Raw genomic sequence first — 14,686 nt, forward strand, 5'->3', positions numbered from 1 at the left:
CGGTTGGCACCAAAACCAATTAACATCAAAAGTAGAAATCAAATACCGTACAGACTACAGAATATCAAACGATACAGGCTTGGTATCGGTATTTTTGGAATTTTGCTCATCCATACTTTGGGTATTAAAATGCCACGTTGCGTTATTTTGACTTAATGGGTTGTATTGCACCATCTCACAATGATCTTCCAACTATTTAACTTCGTTTGTAAACTATGATCGAATAATTTAGTGACAAGTAGGTCTATTTCCTTACAAGAAGTTTTGGTCTGAGTCCTAATTTAAGTTTTCACCTATAATGAGCATGAGTAAGTTTTGCTCTCCAATTCCATGATTCTATCATTCACAAATAATTCACATATTTCAAAATAAAAATTCATTGTAAATGTATAAACTATAAATTATAAATATTTTAAGAAGTAAAAATTAATCATGGTGTAATACATTAAAACCTACCAACTATAGCGTCGTAAGTATAGAAGAAAAACTTTTGGTGTCCAGAATTAAAATAATTTATTTTTTGAAAGTTATAAATTACTTATCTATATTATCTTATAAAACAAATCACTCTTTTCTCATCTTTTAATTTCTAGTCTTTGAAATACTTAAATTACTCATTCTTTATAAACTAATTTAAATATTTTCACTTAATATACCTATGATATCTTAATGAAATTAATTGTTTTTACATTACCCCACTAAATCAATTACTTTTAAATTAATAAACACATTGTTAGTTCACCAACACCGACGCCACCACTGTATTGTGCGGGTAAACTTCTCGTACGACAGGGTCTAAAGACTAAAATACATATGTTTTAACCTTGATTTTTTTTTGAACGGCAAATTTGGGCTGCCCTTTCATATACCCAACTCCAATTTCAGAGGAAACCCATACTGAAAAAACTCATGTCTCCATTCTTGAGAGCATCTTGCTCACACTAGGATTTGAACACAAGACCTTTCAGTCTCAGACTCTATCTATACTCCCTTAATACACAAACTACCCCACCCCCTTTTTAACACCTCTACCTTTGAAATGTCTTTTATGCCCTCCTAACTTACACTACCCTAATTTAACTTCTTACTGACTATTGTGAAAAGTAATTACTTATGTTTTACTTTTCGTTGGTGGTTTTCGTATGTATCCCTTTAACTTGGTTGGACCAATTTACATTAAAAACACAATCATATAATCAAACTGTGTTCCTATCTTTATAGCTAATATAGGAAAATTCCAACTAATTGATTGCTTCGTATGATATATGTTCTATATATACACGTCTCCACACATTCAACCTTTGACTAATTTGACTACTATAGTAAATTTGCCACTAATTTACCTAAATTACAGTAACTTTTGACTAATTTCACAACTTTGACAGTTTCAAATATATCAAAATAAGTAAATTTGAATAATTTGATCCTCCATCCTCTACCTAATTCCCTACACCCATCTTATTTACAGGTACACGTTTTCATTGAGAAAATCATTTCCTATTATTTGCCATTGCATTACACACACTAATTTATAACAACTATATAAATAGTTGAAAACACATTGACGTAAAGCAAAATACAATTGCAAGTCTCCACCATATCAACAACATAATAACAAATAACAATGGGTTCATCATCAAACCATATCAACACCAACGTCAACGAGGCTTCTGATGATAACATGAACGACATTCAGTCTCATCCGTTTGTTGTTGCACCGTTGTGGACTCCTAATGCTTTTGCTCCCGTTTGGGTTTCTCATGCTCTTGCTCCGTTATGGGTTAATCCTTCTCCTACTCCGGTTTGAATCACTCCTTCTCCTCCACCACCTTCTGTCACACATTCTCTTACTGCGATTTACTATACCCCTGCCCCTGTTCAACCCTCTCCTGCTCCTTCTCTGGCTCTCGCTCCTGATGCTGGTGGTCATCAAACTCCTCCAGCAGTGATCAATGAGGTACACCTTCTTATACCCACTTCTTATATTTGTTACCTTTTGTCATATTTTTGTGGTTCTTAAATACAATCCATAGTAACTTTTATTGATATTTACGAACGTTTTACATATCCATTCCCATTAAAATGATTTCATACATCATTCATAATTATATTAGGCACAAAACTCAAATTATTAAAATATATATCAACCAGACTCTAATATTCCTTTCATTACTTTTGGACTTTTCAGATTGACGATAACTCAAAAAAACGTATAAGAGAGGATAATTTGTTAAAAATGAAATCTCACAAAGTCATCAATCGTTACGATGATTGCTACCTAATACAGATTATTACTCAGTTTGTGTATATTTTGCGTTACTGAATTTAATAAATCACTCAACATAAAAAACGCTCACTCTAAAACAACAACCGCGATTTGAACTTTGAGTCGAAATAAGAAATGCTTGAGGTTAAGTTATACATTCATTTAATAACACGGTACCCACTACTAGACCGGTGTTTTTTTTCCATTCCCCGTTGTATCGCGCGGGTACAAGGCTAGTTATATACAGTATGTTTTAACCCGGATATGCTTTCAAATGAGAAAACTCGGTGGAAATTAAATAAGGGTAGACCAAAAGAAAGTAAGTCAAACTTTGTTACATATAAAAGATACTAGTAAAATAGAAGGGTTACAGACAGAAGCTTAAAACCAAAGCAATCCTGCCATTCCTTTTTCCTTTCAAAGTGAAACGATGTCGTATTTACTACCGCACTTGCACTCAGGATGGGCCGTGGACCAGGCGATCCTCGCCGAGGAAGAACGTCTCGTTGTCATCCGTTTCGGTCACGATTGGGACGAAACTTGTATGCAGGTACACCCAAAAAAACCCTAATTTTTATTTATAGAGTTTTTGAAACCCTAATCATTTGTTTTATTGTTACTGTAGTGTTAGTATAATTGATTTGATCATTCACCAATTCTGTTATATATATTTATTGAATTTATGGTATAAGATAAACCTTAGGTTTAGGTGTATGTGTATAGGTGTAAGTATAGTAATTTTTGGTCCCCTGTACGGAACTTTGAATTTGCGATACCCGGCTACTTCTAGTTTACCTCAATAATACTAGTTATCTTTCTGGAACTTGAAGTTGTTGATTTTATTGAAAAAGTAGCATATATAAGCTTTGTATATTCTGGATTGTGGATAATAGCATATATAAGCTGCATATGAAATTAGATAGATACTAATGTAAGCATGTACTAGATTAATGTTAAAATGTTGTAGCTGTATCTATAATTGATAATAGTTTAGTAGCTACAGTGTTAAGAAAGATCGAAAGTAACAGAAACGTAAGCAAAATACATGCGTAAGCTGTTTACGTAATTGGTAACTAACGTACATAAGATAACCTTATATGTAGCATATTTCACAAAAAGAAGAAGATTGGTTGAATACTTGAATTAGAATAGTAAGTTAGCAGAATAAGAAGAAAACGGTTTATTTGAAGAAAGAAGAATATTAGGAAAAAGTACAAACTGATAAATGTTGGTCACTTGAAGCGATCACCACTTGGTATCTATGCTAGGTCTTTCTATTCCAGTATGTCTGATGGCTAGGCTTAAAAATAAGAATGATAAAAGGAAGATTTGAAGCTCAAAGTTTCAGATGTTTATTAGGTGTGTCTTAGCCCTTAAGGGCCTTACAACCAATGGGAAACACTTTGCTACGCTTCATGAATGTGCCTCGCCTTAGAAGTTGAAAAGCAAAGGCAGGGAACTTCGTGTGCCTCATGCTTGCTTTTCAGAATCATGGGGCAACTAGTTATTTGGATTAGTTGGAATTTTTGAGATGGAATTTTTGTTAAGTGGAATGAATAGAACTGAAGGAGATTGCTTATTAATTATTGTTCAGTTTTGTTGGTGATGGTATTCTCTTGATATGCATGTTATAAATAGATTATTGGATAGTTTTTCTGTTGGATGAGGATGAAAATCCTGTTGAAAGTGAATGTTACAAGTCTGAAGTATCTCTTATTATACTGTGTGATATGAAATACATCTATACTGTGCTACCATGAAGTATACTCTAATGGATTGGGAAATGCATACTGTAGAACACTGCTAATTCATATTACAAACGTAGGAATATAAACGGGAACATCCGCAGTTGGGTATTTAACTTTTAAATATTAGTTAATCAGTAAGCAGTTATACCACCTCCACCTAAGTATGGACTTAAATTAGTGGCTGTGCTAGGAAGGTTTGAATGTAAATAAAAATATCCCTTGGATCAGTTTCAGACCAGGCGGTCTTGTAGAAGTTGCATCTTGTGGTATGGTGATATGATGAAAATGTAGACAATTTGCCTAACAGCTTTCTAGGAACTAAGGATTGGAGAATCCATTTCATAAGTGTTGCACTAGTGTATGTGTAGTAATAATGCTTTACAGTGAAAGGTATAGCTCCCATTTTCTGCTTTTTTGTTGTTTGCCTAATCAAACATGAATTACACACACAAAAAAAAAAAAATTACACCGAGAAAAGAAACTGTCTTTGCACCAAATGATTACTCAACGAAGTACCATTACTAAAACCATTTGCTGGTCATTTGGTGGTGTATGGCTTGGACCAGGTCTTGTAATTAAAACAAATATAACTGTCTTATTGTCTGTGGCCTGTATGCGTGATCTTTCAGAGTATATGTAATGAGACCATGAAATTCTCTGCTGTTATTATTATGTAAACCTCTTGTTATCTCGACCAAGAACTGTGTGCGTGTTCTTATGTGTCCATTTGGTTGAAGTATATTATACGAGTGAGTAGAAAGTAGAAACCTAGTTGGTCACCGCCGATGTCTTTGTTTGAAAGAATAGTTTTCCAAAATCAAATTACAGACAATTAATTAAAGAAGAATAATTGATATACAAGATTAATATTGTCTAACCCTTATTCAAAATTTTTTTCTTAAACGCAATCTATCCTTTATAAACTGTACGAATCTAAAACTTCTGAAATTTTTTCTTTATAAATCCACTCGTATACATGTAAGGAGTGGTCAAGTGGAATTTGAGTGTACATGTAAGGAGTGGTCAAGTGGAATTTGAGCCATCATAAAACACGGATTGGGAAATCCATACTTTAGAGTTTAGAACACTGCTTATTGATTTTACAAAAGTAGGAATATAAACGGGAACATCTGCAGTTGGGTTTTAAGTATTAGTGTAGGCAGTTATACCAGCTCCACCTAAATATGGACTTAAATTAGTGGCTTTGCTAGGAAGGTTTGAAAGTAAATAAAAGTATCCCTTGGATCAGCTTCAGACCAGGGGTCTTCCTTGTAGAAGTTGCATCTTGTGGTATGGTGATATGATGAAAATGTAGACAATTTGCCTAATCGCTTTCTAGGGACTATGGGATTGGAGAATTCAATTTATAAGTGTTGCACTAGTGTACAAATAATACTTTACTGTGAAAGATATGGCTCCCATCTTCTGTTATTTTGTTGTTTGCCTAACCAACATGAATTACACCGAGAATCTGTCTTTGTGCTGTTTTATATACATTTTGCTTTTATCATAACATCTACTGTGGATCTGGGTTTAATCTTACTTCTTTAGAAACTACTTGGTGGAATCAAATTTCATGAGCACACTGTTTAAGTGTGATTTCGACTTAGGTTAGTTAATTTTACTTGTCACTTTGTCAGAACAAGCATGTGGATTTACTTCATAAAGTGTGTATCAGCTCAGAAACGGTATCAGGTACAACTAAAGTTAAAATGGGTGGGTAACAGCCAACAGGTCAACAGTGGTTTGAGTCAAAATGGGTTTTATGTATATTTTTTCTCTAATAATCTACTTTTCCAAAATAAAATGATCTAGAATGGTTCTATTATCAAGTCTATCCTTTAGGTGACTTTTGACCCATTTAGCATGTTTGCTTCTAAGGTATACTTTTATTATATATTTGACCTGTTGTATATCAAATATTACCTGTTCGATTCAGTAATCAGGTTAAAATTCTCGCTTGTTAATTTTGATCTTCAAAATTGCCTCGGACCATATGAGGTTTTTCTTATGGTATGTTCTACAGTAGTTTTCTGAAATCTCACGAGGTTACATGGTTTTGGCATTACAGATGGATGAAGTGCTTTCTTCAGTTGCTGATACGTTGAAGAACTTTGCTGTGATATACTTGGTGGATATCACTGAAGTGCCAGATTTCAATACGATGTACGAGCTTTACGATCCATCGACCGTGATGTTCTTCTTCAGGAACAAACACATCATGATTGATCTTGGTACCGGTAACAACAACAAGATCAATTGGGCAATGAAGGACAAACAGGAGTTCATCGACATTGTTGAGACAGTGTACCGTGGGGCGAGGAAGGGTCGTGGTTTGGTCATTGCACCAAAGGACTACTCAACCAAGTACCGTTACTAAAACCATTCAGTTGTCATTGGTGGTGTATGGCTTGGACCATGTCTTGTAATTGAAACAAATATAACTGTCTTATTGTCTGTGGCCTGTATGCGTGATATTTCAGAGTATATGTAATGAGACCATGAAATTCTCCGCTGTCATTATTGTGTAAACCTCTTGTTATCTCTTTAGAAGGACCATGAACTGCGTGCGTGTTCTTACGTGCCCATTTGGTTTTAAGTGTATTATCTATCCTCCCTTATAAAGAGTATTGGATTTCTTAAAATTCAACACTTTTTTTCTTCTCAAAATACCCCTATTTAAATATAAAACCTTTATATACTGTCTTTTCCCTCATTCTTAATTTCTAATCATTACACACTCTCATCGGACTTTATCACCCTCCGTCGTCGCCCTCCTTCTCCACCGCCTCCCTCGATCTCCACCACCGCCTCCCTTTAATATTGTCATCACCTTCTAACCGTCGCAACGCGCGGGTACTATGCTCGTTATAATTTATACGTAGAAACTTAGTTTGGTCACCGCTGATGTCTTTGATTGAAAGAATAGTTTTCCATAATCAAAATTACCAGACAATTAATGAAAGAAGAATTTATTGATATACAAGATTAATAGTCTAACTTTTATTTAAAAAAATTTCTTTTCTAAACACAATCTATTCTTTATAAACTATACGTAAAGTAGAAATTATGGTAAAGTTCTAAAGAAAAAAAAGAAAATGAAAAGGAATTCTTGTAGTTTTGTTAAAAAACTTTCAATTCTCGTATAATTATATACCTATATTATTAGAGAACGCATCATGAACAGTACCTCTGATCAATAGTGAACTTGGCAGCCTGCTTTTTTTTTTCTTTTCTAAATTCGTCTTTTTACTTTTTGTCACATAACTTTAATTCTTTTATTTTTGATACGAAAGTTTTGTTTTATTTAGTTTTTAAAATTTCATCGTTGTAACTTTTGTCATGAAAATTTCATTCTTTTTACTTTTTATCACATAAATTTACTACTATTTCCACCCTTTTACTTTTTGCCGCATCGCTTTCGTCTCTTTTACTTTTCGCAAGAAAGTTTTGTTTTATTAACTTTTTATTCTTTTATTTTTCTAACTTTTATCACGAAAATTTGTTAGTATTTAGTTTCTAAATTTTCATTTTTCTAACTGTTGACACGAAAATTTCATTTTTTTTACTATTTTATCACATAAATTTACTAAAGTTTTCGCCCTTTTACTTTTGCCACATCACTTTCGTTTCTTTTACTTTTCGAACGAAAGTTTTGTTTTATTTACTTTTTATACTTTTATTTCTATAATTTTTGCCACGAAAGTTTCATTATCTTACTTTTCACACTATAACTTTTGTTTTTTTAATTTTTGACAAGCTTTTTCCATTCTTGGCACGAAATTTTTAACCTTTTTACTTTTTGTCGTGTTACTTTATTTCTTTTACTTTTCGCACGAAAGTTTTATTTTGTTTATTTTTAAAATCTTCATTTTCTTTACTTATGCCAGAAAATTTTAGTCTCTTTAGTTTTTATCATATAAATTTTTTAATTATCATGATTTGTAAATTTCATGTGTCATTTTTTTCAAGGCAACGACCCAAAGACTGTGGGATGATCAATGCTTTCGTTGTTACAATTATTGTCCGGCAACGCAGGCATTGAATTATACTAGTGTACAACATAGTATATCTTTTTGACAGAATTGTTTTGTGGTATGAGTGTGGGGTTCTAGTTACAAACCCTAAAAAGGTCATAAAATTGGGGGAGCCTTCGAAACTGGAATAGGAATAATAGTTAACAAAGAAAAGAGAGAAATGGATCAATTTGGGGGAGGAAGCTGGAACATGATTCCAACAACAATCAGCAATCCTACGACACCCCCACCGCCATCAACATCTTCTACTTCCAATCAACAAGACCATCATCCCCCCCTTTATCTTCAGCAGCAACAACAACAACAATTTCATCAACAATTCCAGCAACAACCGCAACAGCAGCTGCAACGTTATCCGATTTCACAACAACAACAGCAGACTTCACAATCACTTGCTTCACACTTCCACCTCCAAAACGTATCACCCCCATTCTTTCTTTTTATCTTTAAATCAATCAATCATATTTTATTACTTATATATTTTATAACACATATATGTGTGTATGTATTTTTGGTTTTGATATAGTTGGTGGAGAATTTAGCTGATGCCATTGACAACGGAACTCGTGATCAGCATTTCGATACCCTCGTTAGTCTCTTTCTCTCTCTTTCAATTTTTTCGAATGAATTTTAACGAATGAAATATTTAATTGTTTGGAAGGTAACTGAATTGGGCAACCACTTTGAGAAATGTCAGCAGCTGTTGAATACTATTTCCGGTTCTATTGCCTCCAAAGCTGCGGTATGTTTGCATCCTAAATTTTTTTATTCTTGCGCCTTGATGAGAAAGTATAAATATGTCATGAATAGTTTTTATATGCCGGCCACCAACAACTTCAACCGATGATTTAAAGTTCTAAACTAATATGCCTTGTCATCCGAAAGATTATCCTAGACTTTTGGGACTTTGCTAAACATACAACTCAGGCCTATGTGGACTATATTTACATGCTCACAAAAGTACGAGGAAAACATGAATCAATCTCACATTATAGGCAACATTTTTCGGCTGTCACTTGATAATCAATCAAATCGCAAGATTTGACATCTGATTTGGTTATATTTGGGCCGCATTATAGTCTGCAATTTTGTTGGCTCTTTTGTGAAAACCAAGATATGGTTAGAGTGTGGATTCATTCAGGTCTTTGGCTACCTAAGTTATGTTCTCTAAAAGGGTTTTACCTGAATCATTGTCTTTTGAAGGGGTGGCTATTCTCTTTACGTACAATATACTTAAGCGTGTCTGAACATATTAAACAAAGCCCTAAGGGCTATTGGCTCTTTTTAGCTAAATAGTAATTTTTTGAATGAATAAATCTGAAGTTGTAAATGGAGACCAAAATGTTGGAATTTGGGTCATGCGGCATGGAGTGCAAGTTGGTGTAATCTTGGACCAGTTCCAGGTCTTGTAATTTTGCACGGGTTAAAAGTCATGCTCATTTAAAGTTGACGTGTTTATACTTTCTTCCTGCTTGCTACATATAAATCGACCAATGCCTTAGAAATATATAGGAGCATTCTTTATTAGCATGAAGAACTCACTAGTATGAGCCTAAGCAGTTATCTATGATTTAGAATTTACAGTCTTTGTAGCCTTTTACATTTCCTTCATATCAAGATGGGCCAAAAAAATCTTTATATGTATGTATGCAAATTGAAAATAGTTGTAATCATGTGCAAGATGTTCTTCTCTTTTGGTAGTATATGTTGTGGTGGACCATATCTTTTGACATGATGATCAATTACAATCTTTGGGATTATTTATAGACGGTGGAGGGACAAAAACACAGAGTTGAAGAAGCTGAACAAATGCTAAATCAAAGAAGGTAAGCAAGTCTGCAATGTTTTTAATTTGCTATTGTGTGTTACAAATTATGGATTTATGTTTTTTACAATCACAGGGACCTAGTTGCAAAGTACAAAAATTCTGTTGAAGAACTTACCAAGTCTGATCTGTAATCATTTGTCCAAGAATCTAGACTTAGAATCTCTTCGTTCTTAATAGTTGGTTCAACTCGTTCAAATGCTGTTAGCTGAAGTCAGAGCGATAAACTAAGAACACAGATTTAGTTTTCTTTTTATTAGGGTTTCTTTTGTATAAACTTTTGCATCCAGTATGGCATGAAATGCCGCAGTTAAAACAAATGTATCTCTATATATAGCATGAATTTATTTAAACTGTTCTACCAATGTTTGTTTGTGTAACTGGTCATTTTTAGTTCTGGTCTCATAGATGTGGTGTATCATGTATGAGGAAATTCGTGATCGTGGCGTACCATTTGATGTGGCGAGTTACATAGGGGGGATGAAGAAAAAAATGATATAAATAAATGGTCTAACTTTTTGTATCTGTTTCTGGATCATTTTTGGGGGGGGGGGGGGGGGGGGGGGGGGGGAAATGGTTGGTTCTTATGTTTGCCTGAGCAGCCACGATCTCAAAAGACGACTAAAATAGACTGATCATGATCATCATTTTCATGGCTCCAAATAGACTGATTGCGCCTGTCAAGTTCACAACACATTCCATACCCCATAATGGTCGTGTTTCATACCCATAAGACTATTCGTAACCGTTTACCTTTTTCACTTACACTTTATGCTATGTCAGATTTACCTTTTCATCACCAGTACCTTCTCTTTTTCATTTTAACCATTCACCTTCAACTTTAATACACACTATACCCCACAATATACCCGATCAAAATTGAACACAATAACACAAATAATATAAATAAATTGAAGTGGACCCATCTTTCACCTAGGCTAAATCATTCACCTATCTCCTCTTCACCTTATCCTATCACCTATGATGCTTAACAACAATTCACTTATCCATCATCTCTTTTCACCTATAGTCTTCACCTTCCCTTTAAGCATGGCCTAATGAAGCCACATCCTTATTAGGCACTACTAACCAAGCCAGCCCTAGTTTCAGCCGATAGGCGCATGTAGCATCTGATCAAACACTTTCTGATAAGAATTTTGGCGTCCATATTTGGTGTAAATGATCTAACACTGAGTTTGAACAAGAGATGGTTATGAAATACGATTCTTACTCAACGCCTGTGAATCTCGATGCCTTCAGGGACGGCTCCACAATGGGGGTAGTGTGGGCGACTGCCCCCATTCCAATTTTGGTACAATGTAATTTTTTAAAGGTATATTTGTAATTTTGTTCTTAAAAAATATAAATAAACAGAAAATACATACAAATGTCACCGTCGTTGTCATACGCCTCTTCTTTGGAAGTATGTTACTTATGTTGGAAGCATTAGTTGTGACATAAAATCCTCTATTGATAAAGTAAAAATCTTGAGTTATTTTGATTTTTAATAGAGTTTAAAAAGATAAGTTGAAAAAAGTGTTTTATTTGTTTGAGTTAATGTATCATACATTGATATAGCTGTATGTGAAAATGATATTTTCTTTTCACATTATTATATAATAGTAATTACAATAGTCAGGTGAAAATTTATGTAAAGGCTAAATTGCATATTATTGATTTTGACGAACTTATTTTATGATGTTTAATATAATGCAACCTCTCCTTTTGCATATTTGCCAAAATTGCAAAGATCAATGTTTAAGTTCCCATAACTTACACACGAAATTATTTTAAGAGTCCATATTTTCTAATTCTCATGTGAGGGTCAATTTTTTTTAAAAAAAAATTTCCTTAAAAAATGACTCTAATAAATTTAATAAGATACTTTTAAATTTGTCTCCTGACAAAATAAGTTCTAGCTCCGTCATGCCTTCCTTGATTTTTGCCCAATTAGCACGAGCCGAGAGGGCACCTGCAAAGAAGATTGTGTACGGTTCTAGCCCCTTCAACAACAATTCACGAAAGGAAAAAAATTACAATCGCTTAAAAGCGTTTCCTATAAATTTTTACTCTATGATGCCATTTTTTGTATAGGGATAAATAATATAAGCCCAAATGAGTGTGTTACATGAAATTCTATCTTTATAGGAAAACATTAAAAACTTTTATTTTTAAATGTTATGGATTTTATTGTAACCTTTTAAGTAACAATTTTTATCACTCAAAAGTCAAAACAATCACTCTAGTCGTCATGCCCTTCCCGTCGCATCACCCTGACGGAGTATCATTTTAGTTATCCCTAAAGTATTTTATATACTCCTTTTGATTCCCAAAAAAACACAATCTTTATATAATGTTTTGTATTTATTCGAATTCTCGTTTTCTCCTTAAAATCTCACCCACATTACTTTCCCGCCATTCCATATACAGGTCCTACACAACAACATTAGATCACTTTGATCATCTTTTACAAAACTGCACAAACTTAAAACAAATAAAACAAATTCATTCACAAATCATACACCATCTTGATGCCTTATCGACTATATTTTTGCCAACCAGACTTATATCTATATACAGCAAGTTTCACAATGTTTGTGATGCTCAAAAAGTCTTTCAATCTTTACCAAATACTTGTCTTTCTCATACCATTATATGGAATTCGATATTACGAGCCAATGTAACGAATGGGGCGTGTCGAGAAACGGTTCAAGATTATGTACGGATGCGAAAAATTGGGGTTTTTGTTGATGGGTTTAGTTTTCCTTTGGTTATTAGGGCTTGTGCTATGATGGGTTGTTTAAAGTTGTGTGCTTTAGTGCATTGTCATGTTTTGGTGATGGGTTTTGGTGGTGATGTTTACGTTGCGAATGAATTGTTGGCGTCGTATGGAAATCTTGGAAGTATGGGGGTTGCACGGAAAGTGTTTGATGAAATGTGTGTGAGAAATCATGTTTCTTGGAATACCATGGTTTCGGGTTTTGCATCTAGTTATGATTGTGAGGGGGCTATTGAGATGGTTAAAAGGATGGAAAGGGAGCGATGGGAGCCGAATGATGTGACTTGGACGTCTTTGTTATCTAGTCATGCTAGATGTGGTCAATGTCTAGAAACGTTGAGGCTGTATAATGTGATGAGAGGTAGAGGGGTTAGCGCTAGTGGTGAATTGCTCTCTGTGGTTGCATCTGTTTGTAATGATTCTAATGTGTTTGATAAGGGGAGGGAAGTACATGGGTATGTTATAACAGCTGGTTTTGATAACTATTCGTTTGCTAAAAACTCGCTTTTGTGTATGTATGGGAAGCATGGAGTTTTTGAAGCTGCCGAAAAGCTTTTTTCGGAGATTAAAATGAAAAGTTTGGTGACTTGGAACGGTTTGATTTCATCGTATGCTCAAGTTGGTCTGTGTGATGAGGCTTACTCTGCATTTTTTAAGTTGGAGAAGTTAGGAAATGGTTTGAAGCCAAACGTGATAAGTTGGAGTGCCGTTATAAGTGGATTTGCTTCAAGTGGGAGATCAAATGAATCTTTGAATCTCTTTAGGAAAATGCTGCCTTCAAAAGTGTGTCCCAATGTTGTAACCATATCTAGTCTCTTATCAGCTACTGCAGATTTATCTACTGTTATTTTTGGTAAGGAAATTCATGGTTATATCATTAGAAACTTAATGGATGATTATCTGTTGGTTAGCAACGGATTAATAAATATGTATGCTAAATGCGGTAACCTTAAGGAAGGGCATATAGTATTCACGAAAATAAAGGTCAAAGAAATATGCACCTGGAATACCATGATCAAAGGATACGGGATGCATGGACATGGTGAGAGTTCCTTAAAAATCTTTGAACAAATGATAAGTAACGGATATAAACCCGATGGGGTTACTTTTGTTTCATTACTTTCTGCATGTAGTCATACAGGGCTTGTTACAGAGGGCCGGAAGCTATTTAATCAGATGAAAACTGAGTTCAGAATTGAACCTGAGATGGAGCACTATGCTTGTATGGTTGACCTTCTTGGGAGGGCTGGGCTTTTTCATGAAGCAAGTGAAGTTGCTAGACAAATGCCGATAGAACCCAATGTATGTGTGTGGGGTGCCCTTCTAAACTCGAGTAGAATGCACAAGAATGCAGATTGGGATGAGGGGTCGGTTTCTAAGATACTTGGTACTAGTTCTGCAACTGGCAATTATATGTTACTGTCAAATATATATGCTCAAAGTGGTCAGTGGGAGGACTCTGCAAAAGTCAGGGTGTCGGCTAGGGTACGAGGTCTAACCAAAGCCCCGGGTCAGAGCTGGATTGAATTGAATAAAAGGGTGCATATGTTCACAGCAGGGAATCTTATTCAAAGGGAGATGATAGAAGTTCAGACACTGCTCAAGACATTGAGTTTTCAAATGAAGATGAATGGGTACGGTCTCTGTTCACCATCATAAAGACTTAGAGGTGGCGAACTGGGTGCATTGAGCACATTGGCCTATGTGTAATGTAATACTGTGAATAAAATGATATAACAAGATTTATGCATATAAAACTCTGGCCCTTTTAACCCATATCTATACTACCTAATAACCCCCCCCCCCCCCCCCCCCCCTCTATTAATTATTTCTGTTTTTGAAATACCTTATTTGCCTTTGGACATTTATTCCCATAATACTCTCTCCACCCTAAAATCAGGCACGCTCCAACCAACGTTCCTCGTTTGTAACCCGCCATTTTGTTAACGCTGATATGGAAATTACTACCATCAACCGCTGTCACTTCCACCCACCGCCGCTGCATCGCGCGGGTATCCATCTAGTGAGATA

The 14,686-nt window shown here is 34.8% G+C and overlaps 3 protein-coding genes across 3 annotated transcripts; all 3 read left to right on the top strand.

Moving 5' to 3' along the window:
- The first annotated feature begins 2,624 nt into the window (after positions 1-2,624).
- On the top strand, positions 2,625-6,534 carry LOC122598466 (thioredoxin-like protein YLS8). Its single transcript, XM_043771061.1, has 2 exons — positions 2,625-2,816; positions 6,086-6,534. Exons 1-2 carry the CDS (start codon positions 2,697-2,699, stop codon positions 6,392-6,394), a joined length of 429 nt encoding a protein of 142 aa, XP_043626996.1. The 5' UTR covers positions 2,625-2,696; the 3' UTR covers positions 6,395-6,534.
- Positions 6,535-8,054: 1,520 nt separating this feature from the next.
- LOC122596281 (mediator of RNA polymerase II transcription subunit 9) lies at positions 8,055-10,241 on the top strand. Its single transcript, XM_043768830.1, has 5 exons — positions 8,055-8,469; positions 8,578-8,640; positions 8,713-8,793; positions 9,819-9,877; positions 9,953-10,241. The coding sequence occupies exons 1-5, from the start codon at positions 8,212-8,214 to the stop codon at positions 10,008-10,010; spliced, it is 519 nt and encodes a 172-aa protein (XP_043624765.1). The 5' UTR covers positions 8,055-8,211; the 3' UTR covers positions 10,011-10,241.
- Positions 10,242-12,226: 1,985 nt separating this feature from the next.
- On the top strand, positions 12,227-14,433 carry LOC122598245 (putative pentatricopeptide repeat-containing protein At1g17630). The gene has a single exon (XM_043770848.1). The coding sequence runs from the start codon at positions 12,230-12,232 to the stop codon at positions 14,312-14,314; it is 2,085 nt and encodes a 694-aa protein (XP_043626783.1). The 5' UTR covers positions 12,227-12,229; the 3' UTR covers positions 14,315-14,433.
- The last annotated feature ends 253 nt before the right edge of the window (positions 14,434-14,686 follow it).

The sequence above is a fragment of the Erigeron canadensis genome, chromosome 4 (genome assembly GCF_010389155.1).
Source record: "Erigeron canadensis isolate Cc75 chromosome 4, C_canadensis_v1, whole genome shotgun sequence".
In the NCBI taxonomy this organism is placed as follows: domain Eukaryota; kingdom Viridiplantae; phylum Streptophyta; class Magnoliopsida; order Asterales; family Asteraceae; genus Erigeron; species Erigeron canadensis.